The sequence below is a fragment of the Ixodes scapularis genome, unplaced genomic scaffold, assembly GCF_016920785.2.
Source record: "Ixodes scapularis isolate PalLabHiFi unplaced genomic scaffold, ASM1692078v2 PGA_scaffold8__174_contigs__length_109621045, whole genome shotgun sequence".
NCBI classification, from domain to species: domain Eukaryota; kingdom Metazoa; phylum Arthropoda; class Arachnida; order Ixodida; family Ixodidae; genus Ixodes; species Ixodes scapularis.
Window position 1 is genome coordinate 48971575 of NW_024609883.1, and position 22466 is coordinate 48994040.

The 22466-nt window shown below is 45.8% G+C and overlaps 1 protein-coding gene across 1 annotated transcript; it reads left to right on the plus strand.

The window, feature by feature from the left end:
- Positions 1-2669: 2669 nt before the first annotated feature.
- On the plus strand, positions 2670-22019 carry LOC115318180 (zinc finger protein 883). The gene is made up of 3 exons (XM_042286773.1): positions 2670-3560; positions 9959-10082; positions 20191-22019. The coding sequence occupies exons 1-3, from the start codon at positions 3117-3119 to the stop codon at positions 21477-21479; spliced, it is 1857 nt and encodes a 618-aa protein (XP_042142707.1). The 5' UTR covers positions 2670-3116; the 3' UTR covers positions 21480-22019.
- Positions 22020-22466: the final 447 nt, after the last annotated feature.

Sequence of the window (22466 nt, forward strand, 5' to 3'; positions counted from 1 at the left end):
CTTCGTATACATCCACCTTACAAGTATACAGACAAGATGGAGGAAGCGGCTATACCAACTGGAAAAAAAATTTGGTTTCTTCACAGTGCCCGTGAGTGCCAATACAGACACAAAGTGGGAAACGGAGGTGCGGGAGAGAGTGCGTGAGGAGGAGGCCCTCCAGTGGGCAAAGGCGGCCAAGAGCAAGTCAACGCTACGGGTGTACAACCTCAGCAAAAGTACAATATCAGCGGAGGCTCAGTTATATGATAACAGCCTGGGCAGCCGCTTGCTTTTTGAGGCACGTGCAGGAGGGCTGAGAACACTAGTGTACCAACAAAAATATAATCGGATGGTGGAAACAACAACATGCCGGGCTTGTGGAGAAGCGGATGAAACCATCGAACACATCGTCCTCTCATGCATAAGCCTGCAACCAAGCCATCCGGTGCAGTGGTATTACGCTCCTGAAAACGGACAGACACCTGGCCAGCCCCTTCCACAAGCCCAATTGCTGGCGGAAGCACTCGGCTTCCAATCACCGGCGACGGGGTCAGCGCTGAACGCGTTTCTAGATAGAGATGCTGTTGCTATCCCTCGAAGTGAGGTTGAAACGCGCGCCGCAGCGTCCACGAAGCCGATTGAACGGAGCTGGAAAGTGATCGGAAGAACGAAAAGCCATAGAGTTATTATAATATACGCTAGAGGTTTAACTGGCGCTAGTGTCTATGCGACTTCCGGGAGGCAAATTGAAGCAGACAGCAACCAGTCTACTTTTGTGGTGGTCCTGTGCATTCCTATGGGAAAACGCGCGTGCATTTTGTCTCTTCGCCGGAAAATAACACGAATAACTTTTTTTTATTTCAGTTGTACCGGATAGTATGTAACGTTATTGATATAGTGAATGTGTAATTGCTTTAGTTACAGCATTTTTCTTTACTACTGAACGATGTTAAACTTCGCTATATTTCAGGCCCAAACCTCTGTTCCATGGCAGGTATGTAGAAATGAGCGACGATTCTAAGCAAAATAACAATCGAAAGGAATGTAGAGTGCGTTCAAGGTTCGCTAGCATTCCGGTGGCGCTTATATATTGGTAATATGCCCGTTCTGTCACTCACTATATGAAAATGATTCCGTCGTGCATCTTGACAATCTGTTAAAAAAATAAAGTATGTGGGCTACGAAAGGTGCGTCTTTTCATTATTTCTTATGTCGGGCAGTTTTAATCAAGCACCTGTTCTCTGCTTCTCCCTATTTGCAAAGATTTCAAGTGTGCGGCTGATGATTTGAACCCAGAACAAGCATCTTCGCACATAATCACGAGCAGAAAGAATAAAACAGTACTTATTTATTGCATATCTGACTACTAGTATATTACGTGGCTTTCAATTTATTTTGATCGTCTGCATGCATAAGGAGTTACTTATCCAGTGTTACTGCGTAGTTCTTGCCGTCTCTCTTGGTTTTTCACATGTAATTCCTTCGTTTCGGCACGTATATCTCCCATGCTGGAAAGCGCCGACGCTGTGTTCGCGCTAACAGTGTCCGACAGTGCACATAAATGCACGTACGAAGCGGTTTTAACACCGTTTTTCATGCCACGAATTTCAAATAAAAATGCCGTAACTGACCAGTTATTTCGTCTGCGTGACTGAGAAATGTTCCACTGTGCCTTGTAAGAACAAATTATTCGTGATATTTGCTCTTATAATCGAGCGCAGAGAGAAAATGCACTCGCTTTTTCCCATAGAAATGCATTACCGGAAGTCAATTTCGGACTGGTTGCTGTCTGCTTCAATTTGCAGCAGCACACTAGCGCCAGTTGAACCTCTAGCGTACATTATAATAACTCTATGCGAAAAGCAGACTGGAGGACTGGTGGCGAAGGACAAAAGCAAATTGAACGCGAAGAAATGTTTTTTTTTTCTTGTTTAATATATATATATATATATTTTTTTGGCTAGGTACGAACGTTGTTTGGAACCGCCCGATACAAAGGGAACAGCTGCAAGATCATCATCATCATCATCATCATCATCATCATCATCATCCAGAAAATACAACGATTATTGTTGATTCACTCATACTTTGATCTTCGACCAGGGGGGTAAAGGTGGGTGAGGAGGAGTGGCAAATCCCGTGCGCCGACATCCTGGGTCCCGAGTGAACGATCGCGAAAGAGAGCGACAGAACACGAGAGAAAGAAAGCAACGTTGCCATGGTAAACGCGGTAAACGCGAAGAGTGTAAACTCTCAGCAATATAAACAGTGATAATTTAACGTTGTAAACTAAATTCTAAGCTATTCTAACGCTTATAAAAAGCAATAAAGTCATTACGCTGCATTAACTTTCCTTCTGTCGAAATCTCGGAAATCTGGTGGTTGCGCAGTTTCGTATTCCTCAACCGCGTCCAGCCGCGCCCCACCAGCGAAGCCGGGTATATGGTTTAGTTTAGCGTTAACGCGAGGCCGTACATCTGCGCGCTATGCAAAAAGAAACCTTCGAAAGGAACGCGAGTATTTTTCCACCGGTAAGTTCGTGGATTGTTGAAGTTCACGAAACTGCTCTGATGATGTAACCGTGTTTGGGACCCAGAGGGTCTGCCTGCATGGTCCGCCGCTTGCGGCAGCCAGAATGTATGGGAAAATGGCGGACCTTTTCCTCTAGATTTAGTATATGATCTCTATGTCTTCGACCAACGTTATCTTCGACTGAGTTCCGGATTGTTTTAAACCGCCAAAATCCAATCCAATCCAATCCGGGATCTCAGAGTGGCCTAGTCGCCTAGTGAGGTTGGTGAGGTCACCGACCTCTCTCACTCATGCTTCGAGGTGATGTCGGTGAAGTGGGTGAAGTCTGATGTGAGGTTGGGTGAGGCCACTGTGGGGTGAGGCGGTCTATGTCGGAGCTGCCAACGTTGCTGTTGGCTCCACGCAACTCCACGTCGACTCCTCCTCTCCCTGCTACGTCCGGCCGCGTGTGTTTACGTTCGGCTGCAGCTCGGCCAGCTCGGCTTTGGTTTTGGCGTTGAGTGAACGACCGCAGTTCGCGTGTGCTCCTGTGCGTGCTTTTGCCGTGTGGTCACTGTGATTAGTGTTATCTTGTGGTTTTGTTCTTCCACCCAAATGCAGGAATGCCTAGTCACCGGCGAAACTACTGTTTTGTGCTGGGCTGTAGAACAGGACACTCTCGCGTGAAGGACGCGCCGAAGGCGTCTTTGTTCGGTGTCCCCGAAGATGAGGCACGGCGAAAGCTTTGGGATAAGAACTTGCATCGAGCGGACAAGACGTTGGATGGGATGTCTGCTGTGTGTGAATTACATTTTGAACCACGGTACGTAATTAAAGATTACGTGCACGTCATTAACGGTGAAGAGGTACGCGTTCGGCGTGGGAAACCAATGCTTTCGGCCGACGCAGTTCCTACGATTCTCCCGAGCTATTCGACGAAGAAAACACTGACGCACTCACGCACTGTTACGCACGCGATCGCACCACCGCGCAGGAAAGCTTCAGGAGGAGTCGACCGGAGCACCATCTCTCCATTTAGACAGGAGCCGTCTCAGCAAGCGGACACGGTAAGCCCACTACTAGGCCACCGTACTGCTGTACTTACAGGCTGTACACACTGTCTGTTGTGGCTGTAGTTGCGTGGCGGTTTGCGGCAACGGGAAAGACGGTGAAGTACACTTTCGTTGCTTGTATCTCTTACCAGTGTTGCGGAGTTGCCACTCCGTAGTTCGAATGAATAGATGCCTTTTGCCCGGAGTGGAGTGGGAGTGGAATGGCTCATTGTGCATGCTGTGTCGATCTTCAGCTAGGCATACCGGGCATACGGCCTGCAATGCACGGTCAAAGTGGCTCTTGAAACTGCTTCATTGCACTTTAGGAGACTGACAGCTTGATTGTCTGACTGGTACTTGCTCCTTCGAGGATGAAAGTGGCGCCCCCACTAACGCAGCCAAAGCCAATGGGCACGTTCCCTAGCTGCTCCTTCAGCTCCGAACGGAGTCACTCGAGTCGGAGTCCTCGGAGCGCCTACGAAACTGCAAAAAAAAACCGCAGCTCAAAACCTGCTTCTACGCAGTTTCCTCTTCCTCCCCTGTGCCAGACGGTCTCCGAATAAACTGGAAGCAGACGATGGCGAGCACAATCGCTTTTATTTGACGCCGGTACTAAAGAAGTCTTGACAAGGTCGTTAAGAAAGAGTGAGTGACTGTACACTTCAGCGCTGCTGTTCAAAGCGATGCAACGCGATCGAGCCCTTCGCTTGGTAGTGCAAAGGCAGCCACTGTTATAAAAACCGACAAAAATGTCGTCAGCACACGCAAAATATAGAGCTTGGCGAAGCTACGCTGCCGGTTGCAATGCTTTTATAAGGCCATACGTTTGTTCTGCCCTTCGTAACAAACTTCCTATAAAATGTATTCGTATACACACGGGAAGTTCAGCCGCGCTCGGCGATCAAGGTTTTGTCGGCCGAAGCGAGCGTCCGGCAACGTGCACCCCGATTTAGCTACGTACACTAAACATCAATCGGGACCTTGTTCTGCGTGAGTGTCCAACTGGCTATCAAAGTTGCGTTCATACCCTGCCTTGCTCTGTTGAGCACGGACACGACTATCGTCGATATTCACCGAGTTTCCGTGCAACGGCGATCAAGACACGGCGTCAAATGAACGTTTACATTGTTTATCAGCATATTCAAAACGAACAAAATACGGTCCAATGCATTTTCCACAAAGAGCCTTACCTGAAAAAGAAATCAAACGCATTATTTGTCTTACCTTGAGCACTTTTCAATAACAAAAGCGAGCAAACTGCACACCTGCGACAAAACCGACGCAGCTTAACCCCCATTTTTTTTTTTTCTCTCTTTTAGCACCGGAAATTGTCACCAGTTAGGAAATGACGTCATTTTTAGCTCCTTTGACTCTACGTGTACCGTCTCCAGACTTGGTGCTTCAGAGCTTGACTCCGAAGCCCCAGAGTTGCGTCCACCGGACGTGCCTTTTTGGTCGTCCAGCGGAAGGAGTCGGTGACTCCTTGACTCCGGGGCCGCTACTGAACGCGCCTCATAATTGTAGGCGGACAAGATGTTCCTGTTACCATGAGCCGCGGCAAAGAGTGTGTTGTAACAGCGCTGGTTGTAACCATACCTCGGCAAACCTCACTCATGAGGGCCCTCACTCACCCTCACTCACCCTCATCTTCACAGGTGAGGTGAGGGTGAGTGAGTTTCTGAACCAGGAAAATTCATGAGTGTGAGGGTGAGTGAGGGCCGTGAGGGGGGTGAGGCATCACCACCCGTGAGGGCGGTGAGGGCGGTGAGGCGTATGAGGGCCACGAGTGTGTGAGGGCCGTGAGGGGTGTGAGGGCCATGAGTGCGTGAGGGCAGTGAGTGGCATGAGAGGCGTGAGGGCCGTGAGGGCAGTGAGCGCATGAGGTGTGTGAGGGCCATGAGTGCGTGAGGCCCCCTACAGATCGAGCATCTTTCTCAGCAATTTTGGTGTTAATGGCGGGTTGTTCTCTAGTTTTCCCTAGATCGACACGAATTGCTGAGATCGGGTGCGGCTCGGAATAAGCAAGCAACTCGGAGCAATTCGAATGCGTTTGAAGCGGCTGCATCCAATCAGGGACGCAAAATTTTCACGTGATACCTCGTGCCGGTGATGATGACACCGAAAGACTTGGTTCTGGTTTGAAATCGATCGTTTTTTTGGAAATAAACTGTTTCAGAAAGGTGCATTAGTATTCTTAACGAGATTTAAATGCATAAAAACATGTTTATAACGCGTAATTGTGTCTAAATAGTGCAAGAAAAATAAAATTTTATGATGACGATGGCAAATTACAGCAACTGGTTGCTGCGTGTGATCGCGGGCGGCCCGTGTTGCAGATGTTGCGACGTAAGGTTTCTGGGCGAATTTGCCCCTTCTGAAGCTGGCCTGAGTGGCGTGAGGGCCATCAGTGCGTGAGGGGCGTGAGGGGTGTGAGGGCCGCAAGGGCGGTGAGGCGCGTGAGTGGCGTGAGGGCTGTGAGTGCGTGAGGGCCGTGAGGGCGGTGAGTGGCGTGAGGGCCGTGAGTGGCGTGAGGGCGGTGAGTGGCGTGAGGGCCATGAGTGAGTGAGGGCGGTGATTGCGTGAGTTTCAGTGAGGGTGAGTGAAGGGCTGAAGGTGAGTGTGACTGTGAGGGTGAGTGAGGGGCTGAAGGTGAGTGTAGCTGTGAGGGTGAGGGTGAGTGAGGGGCTTAGGTGAGTGTGGCTGTGAGGGTGAGGGTGAGTGAGGGCGACCTAAAATGCCGACCTCTGGTTGTAACTACAGTGTAGTAGAATATTGTAGTTGTAGCCATGCACTATGCACCGGTCATAGACCACCAGGCAGAGACAGAGTCAAACCAGAAACTGAGAGCTCGTAGCGTGGATCTTGGATTGCCTTGCATCATGTATTCCCCCTTTTTTGTTTGGCAACAGATTCTGGCGCCATCTATTGGGTAGCCCCGGTACACTTTCGGTTCATGTATATTTCCTAATTTTTTACTCATCATTTTTTTATTATAAGAGTGAATTAAGTCTCACAGTGCTATAAGTGGCCTTTTCCAGAAGATGGCATGTACGTTTGATTTCGCAAATACTGTGAAACTCGCCGTCTCGTTTAGAACCGGAAGTAGTTGGGGGCTATTTGCACACTGGCACCAATACGTTTCAACTCAAGCGAGAAAGTGCAAATAGGGTGTCCCAAGCAGACTTGTGACATGAACCAGAAAACTCGGCACCTCCACATAGAAAGTTCGAACTTTCACTGAATGTGCACTGAGCAGGTCAGTTTTACTGTCTGAAATTGTACGGCATAGTTTTCCTCGTGTAATAAATTGGATATAAAATCTTGCCAAAACCCACATTAGGCCCGTGCGCAAATGATAGACTTGTGGATGTTATTAGAGGGTTTTAGAATAGGGGCTGCAGGCATATACACCTTCTCAACAAGAGCACAGCCATCTTGAGGGTTGTCACTTGTGGTATGCATTAAAACATTGTTTTCATATCTCCACGCAACTGAAAGATGTTCACAAAAAATGCACGATTGTCACTCATTCTTGTTTTGCCTCACCTATATTTTCTCACATATTCGAGGTTGAAATGTTTTATTATTTTTTCACCTGGCATACAAGATACAAAAACCACGTGACTAAGGATGAAAGGAAGGAAACGAAAAACATCTAAACGAATGAGTTTTTGCAATGCCAATACAGCAAACAAGTGGAGTATAAAAAAAAAATATTAGGAAAAATTAAAACATGCATTTAACAGGTACTTTTTGTTTACAAAAAATAATTGAGGTAAAACCAAATCAACCCAGATAAAACCAGAGACAATCTACAGTTGATATAAATATTTTTAGCTGTCTTCAGCGACAACAATCCAATCCGTAGCGCCCTAATTAGGCGCTCATTCTCAGATTGTCTTAGGCATTTGTGTGCCACGTTGACTGTGTGTTACTGAAACTATGCCGAAACCAAGACGAACGCAGGCAAGCATACTGTGCGAGCAGCTGCTTTATTTAGATTTGAGCTGGAGTGACACCAAAGACTTGGAAGACTTGTTTTTAAGCTACAGGTAACATGTCACGAACGCTCGGCTGATCGAGCCAAGAAAATCCACTCGTAGTCCCGGAAGTAGCGGGACGTTGCCATGTCAACAGTTATTATGTCTCTTTAAGCTTAGGAACGGCCAGAATAAAAAGATCTGTAATATGGGTCGAGCTCACCGCTCATTCTCTGTGATTTGAGCGAGATAAAGCGAAGCTGGCTGCACCATTCACTGGCGATGAACGTGGCTAATACGACAGCGACCATAACAAATTTGCTCTGAAGCGGGCGGAAAGGGCGCCGCCATGTTTGCCGATGTAGCCCAGCCCCAAGCAAATAGGGGCCCACACCACGCTATTTCTCGAATTTTGCGTTAGGGGTGATGCCAACCCAACACCCAAGACCAAGTTTGGGTTGGGCGCATGGCGCAGTGGTGAGCCCGTATTTTTTGGGGGCTCCCTATTCCAAAACTCTCTATTAACTTGTGTCGACCCAATAGGTGCAGTATGTAGACGACACTCCGGGCGGGGTAAAGGTCTCTAGATGTGAAGGCAGCTTGTGGCAGTCGGTCCAGGCGCTAAGCATTAGGCCTAGCTTCAAAGCGGCGAATTTTGGTATTGCATGGCATATAAGTCTCGAGACCTGGCTGAAAATAGTATCTAAACGATTGCTGAGGGCTAATATTTTCTGGCTACACCACTGCCCTGCAGGGTTCACACGGGTCTTTGAAAATCCTTGAATTTGAAAACAGAATTTTCCAGACCTTGAAACCCCTTGGAAGTTTTTGGTGGTGTTTGAAAACCTTTGACCTTTTCAATAATAATCAGTTTTCTTCTTTTTTTTTTTTTGTTTGCTACAAATTCTTTGTTTTACATTATTAAAATTAATTTTTTTTTACGCGTATGTTGACATAAATTTTGAAATTCCAACGAGAATGTTTTCTTATATGGCGCATTGAGACGGGTTTAGTGGATGCTTGTTAAGTGCCTGGCCACAATGGTAGCACACCCGGTGTTTCTGGAATTGGATCCGGTCTCCTCAATCTTGCCCCCCGGTCGCCTTGTTCTTTTGTGTACTGTTTGCTAGCTACTCCTGGTCTTCTTGTTCTGTATCTGCTTTACGCTACGTATGATGGACATATAGTTGAGTTGTGCACTGCGACTCAGTGCGAACCGTCAAGTGTCTGTGGAGAACTTGAGAGACCTGTCATATATCTTGCAACTTATATCTGATGCAGTTGACGAGGCAGGCATTCTAATAATAAGAGAGTTGAGGACATCCGTGTTAGCTGCAAGGCAGCACTATCAAGCATATTTGCAAGCCCAGCAATAGGTCCAACTTGAACAAGTAAGTCTGTCGAAGACGAGATTGACAACATGAGGAGGAAGAAAACAAAACTTGAATCAACAGTCGCTGATCTGACAGCTTCAGCCGATCACTTCGCTGAGAAAGCAGAGGCCATGTAGGTAACATCACCGTCACCATGTAGGTAACATCACATAAAATCTGTGATGCTAGAACTTCTAAACTTCAACCAGGAAATAAAGGAAAAGCTGAAGTAGCTCTACTGAAGCCTTTTCTAGCACCTTTTTGGCAAGTGCGCCTTACCCTAGGTATTGCACAATAAAGAATTTTCACAGTGCATTTCAAAAAGTTGCTATGTTGTAAATTTACTGTATAGAGTATTGGAAGCGGTCCTTGAAAATATCTTTACAGCTAGGCCTTCAAAAGTCCTTAAAGGGGTGGTGCAACGATTTTCAGACTTAGACCAATTAACTGCGGAAATTAATATGCGTCACCTATAGAACGAAAAAACAAAAAAAACACATTTTCTTCCGAGCGCTAGTTCTTATTTAAAAAAATGAAACAAATCGAAGGTCGAAGTGCCTCTCAACTCTCCACGCCGACTTTCGAGTGATGTACTCTGGGGGTTCATGTGGGCCCTCTCTTCAGAGACCCCAGCCGCTTCCTTTGCAATTGTCGACTTTCAAAGGATCAGCCTCGTCAAAGGTTGCGGCGAGCGATGGATACAAAGGACGGTTCGCTACGGGGCTTACGGCCAGTGTAGCAGCGGAAGGGGAGAGGTTTTGTTGACTTCCGCGTACCCCCAGAGATGCTGTCATTTTAGTTCCCGCAGCCGCCACAGGCAGCTGCAGATCGGCAAATAATTCGTTTTTGGCTTTTCGATTATGCAGCAGAATAACAGTTTTTCGGCGAAAGGTGACACATTTTTGGTCACTTGGGCTTGTATAAACAATATAAAAAATGCAAACTGGCAATTCTTTCAACATTAAAACCGTTGCATTGCCCCTTAAAAACTTTAGAAATATTTTTTTTGAGGCTTGTACAAACCCTCCCCTTGATAAAAATGTCAACATCTGAAATGCAGATTGCTGTAGAACCCAGGATCCCTGCCCTCTGCAGCACTCCTTCCTCCTCCACCTCAAGTGGTCCCAGGCCGTCGGGCGATCAGACGGCGATTTGTGTGGGTCCGACGGAGTTGGTGGAGCTTGGTAAGGCGCCCTTCTTTAATCAAAGAACAGCGGCACTGTCTTGGTCTAGAACAGGAGTCAGCAACCTTCTGCTGCAGCAGTTCGAGTCTCCGTAAATGCAAAGACGGAGCGGGCTGGACGGTGAACCGGAGGTGGGCGGACAGGCAGGCGGGCAATCAATCAATTGCGGCTCTACTGCGGGGGCCCTCTGGGGAACACAAATGGAGATATATACAAAATTTGTATATTACAGACACCAATAGGGGATGAAGAAGCAGGGGTCCACAGTCCTGCAGGATGGGAACAATTAACAAAGTGATAGACACGTCTTTTTTCTATGACATTGCCTCAATGTTGAGTTCTATGAGCTGTAAAGAAGTGACCCTGTCAGTGCACCTGATGATCACAGACACCCCCAAATTGTGTCAGGACCGTATAGTCTTCGGCAACATCAGCACCAGAGGTCACAGGTTATTACAAAACAGAAAAATACGGAAAAGAATATTGCTATTCTCCAGATACCAACAGAATGCCATTTCAGAAAGCGAGAATCGTAGTTGAGTTACCATTGCATTCATCAAGAGGCCGGTGAGCCTTTCTCCCCACCGGTCGGTTTTGCGGTGAGATTTAGCTCTTTTCGGAGATTTTTTTAATTTGGCATCGACCTGCACCTTTTTCATTCATTTACAATACCCTCAGGGCCATAAGGCGTTAGAGAGGGGAGTGGGTGTTAATTACAATAGTTGATACCGCTTCTCGGAATCTGATGGGATTGTGAATGGTGACAATGTCTTCGGGAAGTTCATTCCAGTCCACAATTGCATCAGGAAGAGGGGCGTGCTGATGTGGTGTGGAAGAACACTGGTGGTGATGGAGTCTGTCAGAACTGCAAAAGATTGCACGTGCCTGAAAGACCATGCCGGTTTTCAGTCATCGTATTTTCACAAAGCGAGGCATCTAAGGTTTTGTTGCGCACTAGAAGGTCAGTCGCACCTGGGAACGGACATTTCATCGAACGCCATTTCATTGCATGCATCATAGGTTTCTGCCAACAAAATTTGAAGGTTTATACTTTCTTTAAAATTATTGAATCTTGCAAACTGTGAAGTAATTTCTCATTGTCCTCGTATGACAGACGCTTGGATGGCACGACGGAGGACACGCCTGGGATGTACCCCAGCGGATGGATCCGGGGTTCCACCACCTCCCCCCTCCACCAGCCCCGAATTTTATTTTTTTTGGTTAGCAATGTTTCTTTGCCCGCTCTTAGGATTCTTTGTTTAAAAATACTGCCCAGTTGTTTCAATTGGAGATTTCGCTACGAGACAACCACTTTTTCTATGAAACGGCATTCAATGAAATGTCCTGGAACCCTACGCGTTTCCCGCTTTTTTTATTTTGGGGTTATTTTCCCGATTATTGCTTTTACAACGGAGCTAGCTGCTAAGGGCTAGTTTCCCCAGTATCGTGTCCGTCGGCAAACAAATGATGACACGAAACTCTAGACAGCTACCGCCATCTATGAGTTACGGCGGCAACCGGCTTGCCTGTTGTCTCGTTGCCGCCGTCGCTCATAGATGGCGGCAACCTCTCCAGCCTTTCCACTCTGGCTTGTCGACTTGCGGCCGGCCGTTATTTCATTCCCACCATAGTACAGCTTCGCTGGTCTTCCTTCTTCACCAGAGTGGAAAGGCTAAAAGTTTTTCATTTTATTTCATTTCATTTATTATACCTTATGGGCCCCTTGGGGGGCATTACATAAAGGGAATAATACAGCACAATCCACTTATAACAAAATTACATATAACAATGAACTGCTTATAACGATCAGTTTCTAGACTAGGTAGGAATGCTCAGTTTCTGGTCCAGATACAACGATTTAATGTTCGGGTTTTCTCATTATCGTTAAAAGTGGATTGCACTGTACAAAATACAAAAGTAACATTTCAATAGATTAAATACAAGGTAGAGACAAAAGTGACAACATCCGTTCGAAAAATACAACATCAAAGTTAGTGTAACATATGCTGAGTGATCTCTGCGAGAAGTAATGCGTTATCTGTAGTTGTTACAAACAATTCTGGTAGTGAATTCCAGTCCTTTATGCCCGAAAGAAGAGGCTAGTTTCTTAAAAGTGTTGGTTCTGGCAAAAGGTAGCTCGAGTTTGTGACAAAGATCACGACTGAGGGTTACTTGATTTGCTGGTGAAAAGAACTCTTGGTTAGTCCAGGATTTATAAAAGAGGTTGTGAAAAAAGATAATCTCTCTTCAATGCATCTATTCTCAAGAGGAGGTAATGATATTGAGCATGATTCCAGCTGTTTACGGGACAGAGATAACGTCTTCATGCGAAGATACCATCTGTGAAGATTGCATTTGTATGACGAATCATGTTCTCGATCTGGTTATTCGGTATGTTATTTATGCGGAACACAATGATTGGCTGTATATGTGTTCTGTGGGAAAGTAGACGCAAGGGCCTTGTTCATAAATAGTGCGGCTATTACTCGAGTAAATACGGTAAATTTTATGACTCGGGACTATGATCTTTGCAGGAAATAAATATGTTGTGTGGTGCTTCGGGTGACAGGGCAATCTAAACCTGTGCTAGCTTTACGACTACACTTCTGTTTCCCTGCGTCCAACCCAAACTCACAAATCACGGATGGAAAAGTTGAAGGCGGTCAGCCACAAAGCCTCCCCCCCTCCCAGCAGTCTTCGTAACCGCGCAATCTTTTTTAATAATCCCCCTTCTCCCAAACCCAGTTCCTTTGTTTCTATGTCAAGCGTCCAAAGATAGGGTGAGCAGAAGATTGGGATTTTTTTTTATTTTGATGGAAAGAAGGAACTCTTTTGCGACTAGCGTAGTCCAAATGGGTACGAGGGCAGCACCTGCAGTGCCACCTGGAATCATAGTTCAAGTTCTTTTATCTTTAGAGCGCAGCTCTAAGGCGCCCGTCTCCGGCTTGAGCGGCGTCGCCGTCAACGTAACCGCGGGGAAAATTTTCCGCTAAATTTAGCGGGGAGATTTTTCTGTTAAATTTAGCGGGGAAATTTTTTTTGCTAAATTTAGTGGGGAATTTTTTTTGCTAATTTAGCGGTAAATCTTTTCTGCTAAATTTAGCAAGGACCTTTTTCTGCTAAATTTAGCGGGGAAATTTTTTTTTGCTAAATTTAGTGGGGAATTTTTTTTGCTAAATTTAGTGGGGAACTTTTGCCGCTAAATTTTGCGGGGAACTTTTCCACTAAACTAAGCGGGGAAATTTTTCCGCTAAATTTAGTGGGAAGTTTTCCCCTAAATGGGAGGCGAGCAGGAGGGGAGGAGGGGGCATCGTAAATGTCTTTAATTTTTTTACTTCGAATTTTAGAATTTTAATTCAAATCCAGCTGTGAGATCCTCCTAAAATTAAGATAGAAGACAGCTCTTGTATGTATTACCTTTGGGTTTGCTACATTTATTTCATAAGTAATTCTAATTGTAAAATTGCCTAAAAATGTTCTCACAACAGTCCAAACTGTCCTATTTCTGGATTTTATTAATGATCTACAGAGCTCTCAGTGCAAAATCCAAGCGCTGTACGACTTTCATTACTCCTTTATAACCTTTAAAAGAATCGGTACTCTTGTGCCTTCCCGAAACTCGGGCTTCTCTATCGAAATTTTCTCCGAGTGATAAGCGGGTGAGTCCCCCTTGAAGGAGCTGTGCAACAATTTCAGTGCTCTGCTTAAATAATTTGGGAGTTGGTGTCTCGACCTTTCTGAAGTAAAGAACAAAAAGCGCTTTTGCCTGCATGTCCTAGTCTTTATTTTAAAAATGGACAAAGATGGAGGTTTTTGAGCATCTCTGAACTCCTTCACCACCTTCCGAGTCACGTGCGCTGTGACGCGAATGGGGGTCACGCGGGGCTCCGGTGAAACTCCCTCTCTAGAGCCATCGGTGAGCAGCAAGAACTCATCCGCTTGCGACCGCGTCACCACGTGCTGGCGCAGCGCGAACAATAGATGGTGAAAGGAGAAAAGTCTCATCCGGGTCCGGTCATCCCCGTCAGACTCTGCCCCCGTCCCCCTCTGGCTTCTGCGGCTGTTCGCGGTAGCAGATAGGGCTGACGGTTTTGTGGACCTAGGATAGATGGCGCCACTAAAACTCCATATAATATAAGTTTTGTTGATGATACCAGGTTTTCGACGCATTTATATTTATGTTGGAACGACAGGATTTATACAAAAGTTACCTTTTATTGAGCAAGTATTCGCGCAGCTTGCTATCTTTCTTTAAGACCCCCACTGATGTCATGCCGCGTGGTTCTCATGGCCGCCGCTCGCGGCTGCAGGTCGGGGTATACTCTGATTTTTGCCTAGCAATTACGCGGCGGAATCGCAATATTTCGAAGGAAGATGTGTCTTCTGCCCTTTGCGACAAGATATACAATGTCAACAGAAGAAGACGCAAATTCTTTCAACATTAAAATCATTGCACAGCTCCTTTAAAAGTCTAAGCCGGAAGAACCGGCACTCCAATTGCCACTTCTGCAAGGCTAGCCGACATGCGCCGCAGTCATCTCACAAATATCTCGTGCATAGACCTCTAATTTTGGAACTATAAATAGTACCCAGCTAAAGTAACTGACTCGTGGGAAAGTACTGCCGAGCTCCTTGTATGGTCGCCATTTTGGCTTATGAAATGAGCAATTTCTCCTTGACCTCTCCATTCTTGGTGAGCCGACCTAAATTCGCTAGTGGCGAGCAGCTTTGTAGAGATGTCTTTTGTATACCGAGAGTTTGCTATCCCCACACCGACAAAACAAGCATACACGTTCCTACACCAGCACACGCAGTGTCAGTGCTTGATGGCATTGAAAAATAATTTTCCTGTTTTGATAGGCAAGAAGTGCAATATAATTGTACGAGAGTTATGGAGATGGGCATTATTGATAAGTTGATTGCATACACAGCACCCAAGGCGCTTATATTGCCGAGGCACGCCGTCGGTACGATGATGCTCCATGGTGTTCTTGGTGCGACTGGATTAGAACGACCTTCTCGATGCTTCTGAGATTTGACGGGGCCAAAATGACGATTACTGTAGCAATGGAGACCGATTAGCCAATCGCCTTGCGAGGTTTTCGACTTCTTTATGTTAGTATTTGCTTGTGTTCAACTACGGTAGCAGGCAAAGAAGGCAATGACGCTACTTTCCCGGGATCCAGTGTATTTAAGCCCCAGCAAGGCGAAACGGGATGTGAATGCAATGTTTATAGTTACTTCAAATCATAAAAGATGAAAGCACTTGCGTTTTGGCAAGAATTCGTAAGGATGACCATTTATGAGGGGCAACAACAGTCATAGGGTCAGCCGTGTTTGGTGCTAGTTTTATTTTTTTTTATGTTCCGAAGTGGTAATGATAGAGAAAATGGATCATACTGCTTTCAGGATCTATGAACCTTCCAAATAGGTTCAAGCATCCGTCGCAACAGCCCCATAATTTCTTGCAATTTCTCGGAAAGATCTATGGCTAACGCGAGCTGGCTGGATGGCTTTCACCCACTTTTACTTGGCTCTAAAGCCAAATGCATACACTGAAGAAAGAAACGAGAAGCATGCTACTGCGTGGTTTCGGTTGACTGAACCACTTAATGTGTGAGGTGCATTGAGAAGTCGAGTTCCCTTTTGAAATAAGAAAGTTATTGAACAGCATTTGCAAAGTGCTTTATTTTCAGATCCTGCTGCATACCTTGATCTACAGTTTGATGTATTCTCCTTTAACTTTAGGGCATTTGTCAGTCTGTGGCACAAGTTTTTGGATACCCTTTTTATAAAAGTCTATTGCCCGAGGCTTGTGCCAGCAACTTTGGCACCGCCGTGAGGACAGTTCCTGCCACTGTAGTGTTTGGTAATGGTTTCATAAACTAATGATCTGAAAATTTCAGAGACATGCTTGCAAGACCGCAGATTGTAAATCGTTGGTTCTCCAGAATTTTTTTATTCTCTTCCTCTACCAAATTTTTGGGGCTAGAGAAAACCTAGTGCCTTTGAGCGCATCATGAATGCCCTGTCTCACTCTTCATGAAATATTCAAATTCGATTCCACTTTATCTTCACTCCTTGTTTTATTCTACAAATCATTTAGTTATGCTGATGGATCTTTCATGATCTACAGCAGGGGTCTCAAACACGCGGCCCACGACTCTCTGGGACACGGACAGGGCCCGCAAACATCACTCAGCTGCCAGCCCCCATTCCCACGCCTCCAGCCCTACATGCGCCATAAATACAAGTTTTAATAGCGTCGATTCATTTCAGCTCAAAAAGGAGCGCGTCTCATATAACTCGTTCATACATTTTGCACTATTCTGTTTTCATTTGGACTGAGTATTGCTTTGTCTAAATATTTCCTTCTCAGCCCTTTTTTTGTAAACCAACGAGAATGGCAAATACCACTAGTCTACAAGTGCGAGCTTTTCGATCAAAAAGGCACCTCGGCTGAAGAAACTTTTGTTCAGCGGGAGCAACTGCCAAAGAGACTGCTATGAGCTCGAGCTTCTAGCTGTGAGAAAATACCTTTAAAATACAAGTAATTTTTTTATAATGCTGTTATAAAAATCACCTGGAAAGCAAAAACTGCCTTATGAAGGGATATTGTTAATGCCTTTGAGTCATTGTGCAACAGGGCAAGGACGGCGTGCTTGCTCTCGTTGTATTGAAGACTGCCACTACGTTGGTGTTTTAAATCTTATGCGGAGGGCAAGTTCGTCTGCTTCTTGCGCAGGGGGTATCGGTGACGTCAGAACGCCGAGCCCTGATTGGCTGATTGCGACCCCCTATCTGAGCGTCGTCTTGTCCTTTGCAACGTCGTCTGCTTGGAACGTCGTCTGCGTCTGTCTTACCTTTCCTGCGACTTTCGGAAGTGCAGAGGCCAGATTCATGAAACGATCTTACGCCAAACATGTGCGTAAGACATAACTTAAAAACAAATTCGTATTCACGAAACGAAATTTTCGTAAGTTTTGCGCAGGTTACGAGGAAATCCTACGACAGCTCCGAAGCTGTCTTACGCACTTACGATCAAATCAGCATGGCCGACAGCGTCGCGCTCGCGACGACCCACGGACGTTTATTTTTCTATGTGCGCTTCTCACGCGTCCCGACTTCAAGCAGCAAGAAGAATGTAAACAGTACTTGAAACAGACCACGACGAACAAGAACGCTGGATCCACAAACACCCGGGAAAAGCTCCGACGGCCACGATTCCACCGAACGTGACCAAGCGAGCACGGCAGTTAGGCCTAGCAGGCACTCCGCGACTTGGCGACCCTCTGCCCACGACCGGCTGGTGTGAACCCTTCCCATATTATACTTTGATCGCTGACCTCAGTTTTAGATTAAGAGGTCAATTTCTTCCTCTTGTTATCTCCTTGTTTCCCGAGGCAACGGTGACTCTCGCCGGTGAAAAAGCGGTGAATCTCCGATAGACGCAGGAAAGGTAAAGCAGCCATCGCTTTGATTAACAGACGTAAAGCAGACGACGTTGACTGCGCCAACCCGCCGACGCCGTTAAAGGAACAGGGTAGGGCAAAATTTTGAAAAAAATTGAGTTTTTGTTTTTTAGAGATTTGGATTTCCCAGTCTTTCCTGAACAATGCTGACTATGTAATTTGAGCGTGCGCGATTTATCTACAGGAAAAATGACCTTTTCCGAAACCTAGGTGGTGACCGACCACGCCCCCTTTTACACCTATGCACGATCTGTATCTCTCCTATGTTGTAAAAAAAAACGTAAAAAAAAAAACGAAGATTTTCATCAGGTTTAGCGGAATGTTTATTGCTCGTCCAGCAACATCACAAAGCTGTCTAGCTTTTACATTTTTAGCCCCATAAATCCTCAGACACTGCCGGCGTCAGTCGCGACGCGCATACTTTTGCTTCTGGTTCGGCATGCTTCCACGGGCAAGGTAATTTATTGTTTACTTTAACACTAGATTTGAAATGTTAAAAATGACGAAAGACGAAGAAGATATTTTAGAAGCGTCGCTTCCAGAGTAGTCGGCATAGGTCAATTTCTTATGCCGCCGAGTCCCCGCAACGCATTCTGACGCCTGATGCAGCGGCTACCACGTGTGCGTCTTCTTCGAAGCTGTCGCACTCGGCAGCATGCTTTGAAGAGCTCAAGGCAAGTGTTAGTGACTGCAACTGTGCACTGATTGACATCGACCTTCTGTCCTGTACCGTCGCCGAAAGCTGGGTGTGCAAAGTGTGTGGTGGGGACTTGCAGCTGGTTGAAAAAGCAGCACTAAGAGCTGGCGTCGCCTGCACCTACTTTCTGAACTGTGAAAAGTGCTGTTAGACACACTGATTAGAGAGACGTCAAAACGGACAACTTCGAGCCTCTACTTGGCGTTTTACCAGGATGATTCATGGTGCAGTGGTTGCGCGGCGTTGACCGGCGAAGACTTTACTTGGCAGACAGGGCTACACAGCTCGTCACAAAAGAGGCCCACAAAGCAAGACAGCAAACAAAGAAACTAAATATTGACTATGGAGGTGACAACCTGGCTAGTGGCTACCGAACGGATACATCAGCATGCATTTCTAGAGTGCAAGTTTATTATAAAGCGCCTTTTTTCACTTCAAAGTCGATTATCTCAAAACATAATTTTTTTGCAATGTTTGACCCTTTTTCTCTTAAACCATAAAAACTAGAAGTGTTATTTTTTTCCGCTAACAAGACAACACAAGGGGGAGTCTACTGAACTAGAATTATGGAAATTAATCAAGGCAATTTTGTTTGACAAGCTGTTTATGGTCTATTTTGGCATTAAAATTAGGAGGGTCCAGTAAAAACAAAAGCAAAAAAGAACTAAAATATATATAACAATAAATCTAGTTCAGTAAAGAGAACACAGAAAGCTAAATACAATGATACCAACATGAATCCTCTAACCCTAGCAGATCCTGAGAAAAAGGGTCACATACATAGGCTGAAACACATGGGAGGAATAGGGCCTACCCTGTCCCCTTAAAGAATGAGGGGTCTCGCCGCACACGAAAGGAGCGAAAAAGTATTTGGGAGGGAACTTGCGGACACTAACACGCTCACTCTCGGTACTTAGCAAACAAACCTCGGCGCCTCGGGACACCTCGCCAGTGAGTCCTTTGACTTCTCTCCTTGATGCTCGTCTGCTAGTAGTTAGACAAAAACAACGTACCGCTCGAGTTATTTCGTCTGCCCTTTCTGAAAGGCGAAGTCGAGCTCGCTCGTAAAGACCTGCACTTCCGAAAGTCGCAGGAAAGGTAAGACAGACGCAGATGACGTTGCGAGCAGGCGACGCTGAGATAGGGGGTCGCGATCAGCCAATCAGGGCTCGGCGTTCTGACGTCACCGCTACTTCTTTTCTCATGCACAGAAGACGAAAATGAGCCCACTTGCGAGGCGTATACCATCGGGGTAGGCCCAAAGTGGTTGTATATACAAATGAAAGCTAAAAATGGCAAAACGCTGAGCTTACAAAATGCAGAAAACACAAGGCTCCTTAGAATATCATTAGAATGTCGGTGTCGGTGCTTTGCAATGCAAAACACCACTCCTGCTTGTTTGTTTATTTTTTGTCCAGAAATAGCGAAATATTGCCCTCCTTCCCTCCCTAGTGGGCCCTCGACCTTTTGGGGGTGGGCTATCTGGCCCTTACACTCGAATGAGTTTGAGACTGCTGATCTGCAGCGTCTGGCATTTGTTACATTAAAACATTTTGAGATGGACCAGACTTTGGAGTTGGGGTAGGCCATTCCATTGACTCAAACGGGATTATTGCAAATCAAAAACTGAAAAAATAATCAGTTTCACAAAATGGCGTTAGGGTGTGAATGATGGATGAGGGAACATGAGAACACAACAGTGCATGCACGGCTGTGTAGAGAAAACTCCTGCAGAACTCGTACATGGATGCAACTTACTTTCCGGGTGCACCTGTAGTTCAGTTGTTTGCAACCGAACCCAAGTAGCAGTAAGTAGTTAACCCACTGAGCCTAAGGCAATGTGCAGTGTTATGCAGAAACTACCTATTTCTTAACCAAGAGCCTTTCTTGGTTGGACCTTTTGCAAATGTAAAAATACTCAATGTTTTATATTTTGTAGGTGATGGAGATGCTTTGCTGGGGGAGACCAGCTGCCCATTGAAACCAACCAAAGACATCCAGTTCAGATGCTGCTCCTGCGCTCATGTCACCACAGATCATCGACAAATCCTCAGCCACCTGGTTGCTCATGGTGCCAAACAACAAAGTGCCAAGGCTCGTAAGAAGTGCGGCAGTGTGGATCGCATGATTCAAACTTCCTTGGACAACAAACCTTATAAGTGCCAGCTGTGTCCCCGAGCCTTTGCTCACCTCGATAATCTGGCTATCCACAACCGAACGCACACGGGTGAAAAGCCTTACAGGTGCGGGCTGTGCCTGGAAGAGTTTACTTGCCACAAATATCTGATCGATCACATTCGAACACAAAAGCATGAAAATTGTTACAAATGCAAGCAGTGTCCCAAAGCGTTTTCTCGGAAGAGCCGTCTGATTATCCACAATCGACTGCATACTGGCGAAAAGCCTTACAAATGCAAGCAGTGCCCCCAAGCCTTTAGTTGTAACAGAAGTCTGACCAGACACAATGAAAGACACACAATAAGTGGAAAGCTTTACAGGTGTAAGCTATGTAGGGAAGTGTTTACTCGGTCTGAAAATTTAACTGAGCACATTCAAACATACAAACATGGAAACCCTTACAAATGCAAGCAGTGTCTCAAATCCTTTGCCAAAAAATGCCATCTGATTGCCCACAGTGTAACTCATGCCAGTGAAAAACCTTACAGGTGTGAGCTGTGCCCCCAGGCCTTTGCTTGGAAGAGTAGTCTGATCAGTCACAATCGAACGCACACAGGAGAAAAACGCTTCAAATGTGAGCTGTGTCCGGAAGGGTTTACTCGACAGGAAAGTCTTGCCAACCACATAAAAACACACACGGTAAAAAATCCTTTCGAGTGCAAGCTCTGTTCCAAGGCTTTTGCTCAGAGGAGTGCACTGGTTTTGCACAATCGAACACACCCATGTGGAAAACCTTACAGGTGCAAGCAATGTCCGAGAGCCTTTGCTTGCAATAGCCAGCTGATCAAGCACAATCGAACCCACACGGGCGAAAAGCCTTACAAATGCAAGGAATGTCCCAAAGCTTTTGCTAGTAGTAGCATACTGGCTGCACACAATCAACTGCACACGGGTGAAAAACCTCACAGGTGCGACCAATGCCCCAGAGCCTTTACTTGGAATAGCCAGCTGGTGAATCACAAGCGAATCCACACAGGTAAAAAGACATTCGAGTGCAAGGGATCTCCCAAAACTTTTGCAGACAGTAGCATGTTGTCCATACACAAATAAGGCGCACAGGGGACAAACCTTACAGGTGTGAGCTGTGTCCCAAAGAGTTTAAGCTGCGCAGAAGCTTGAGCAAGCACATTCAAATACACAAAGGTGAAGATCCTTAAAATGCAAGCATTGTCCCAAATCCTTTCTTTAGAGAAGCGTGCTGATCTTGCACAGTGAAACACATGCAGAGGGAAAACTTCCATGTGCAAGCAGCACCCTAAAGCCTTTGCCTGGAATAGTCAGTTGATTATCCAGAATCAAACTTGCACAGGAGAAAAGCCTTACAGCAAGGTGTGCCCTCAAGCCTTTACTATGAATAGTAATTAGACTTGAACACACATGGTTGCAAAACCTTTTAGCTGCAAACTGCCCCAAAGAGCTCACTTGGCATGAGTATCTGACCAACCACATTCAATGCATGAAAAGCCTTACTAGTGCAGTGATGTGATTGCCCCCAAACCTTTGTTAAAAGCTGTGTCCCAAACCTTTGCTAACAAAAACATTCACAGTTTAATGCACATTTCATTTCATTCCATTTTTATTACCCTTAAAGGGGTACTCCGCTGATTTCTTCATGGTCCCCGATTTGCTTGAAATTTTGCTAAACTCGCCACACAACATCGCCAAAATAGTATCCCAAATATTAGGTCAAAATAATTTTTTTTTCACGAAGTTATTGAATTTACAATTTTAGTCCTCACCGTGTTTTTCAAACTGAAAGTCTCTACTGGCAACAATGAAAAAGTGACGTCATTGGAAGTGCAGGGGTTCACTCTTTGGACTGTAGAATTTGTTCCCAACTGATTCGAAGCAGTTTCATGGTGTCAAATGAATGCTTTGGAAGCTCGCTCCAGTCCCCGCGCTCCAGCACGGAACAAATGATTGGCATACTCGATTTTTTAGACTGCTCGCCCGACTGGCAAGCTAAACTTCCAGTGACGTCACGGCCCTGAAAAGGGCGGGTATATTTGAATGTTTGTTTTTGCATCATTTTCATTT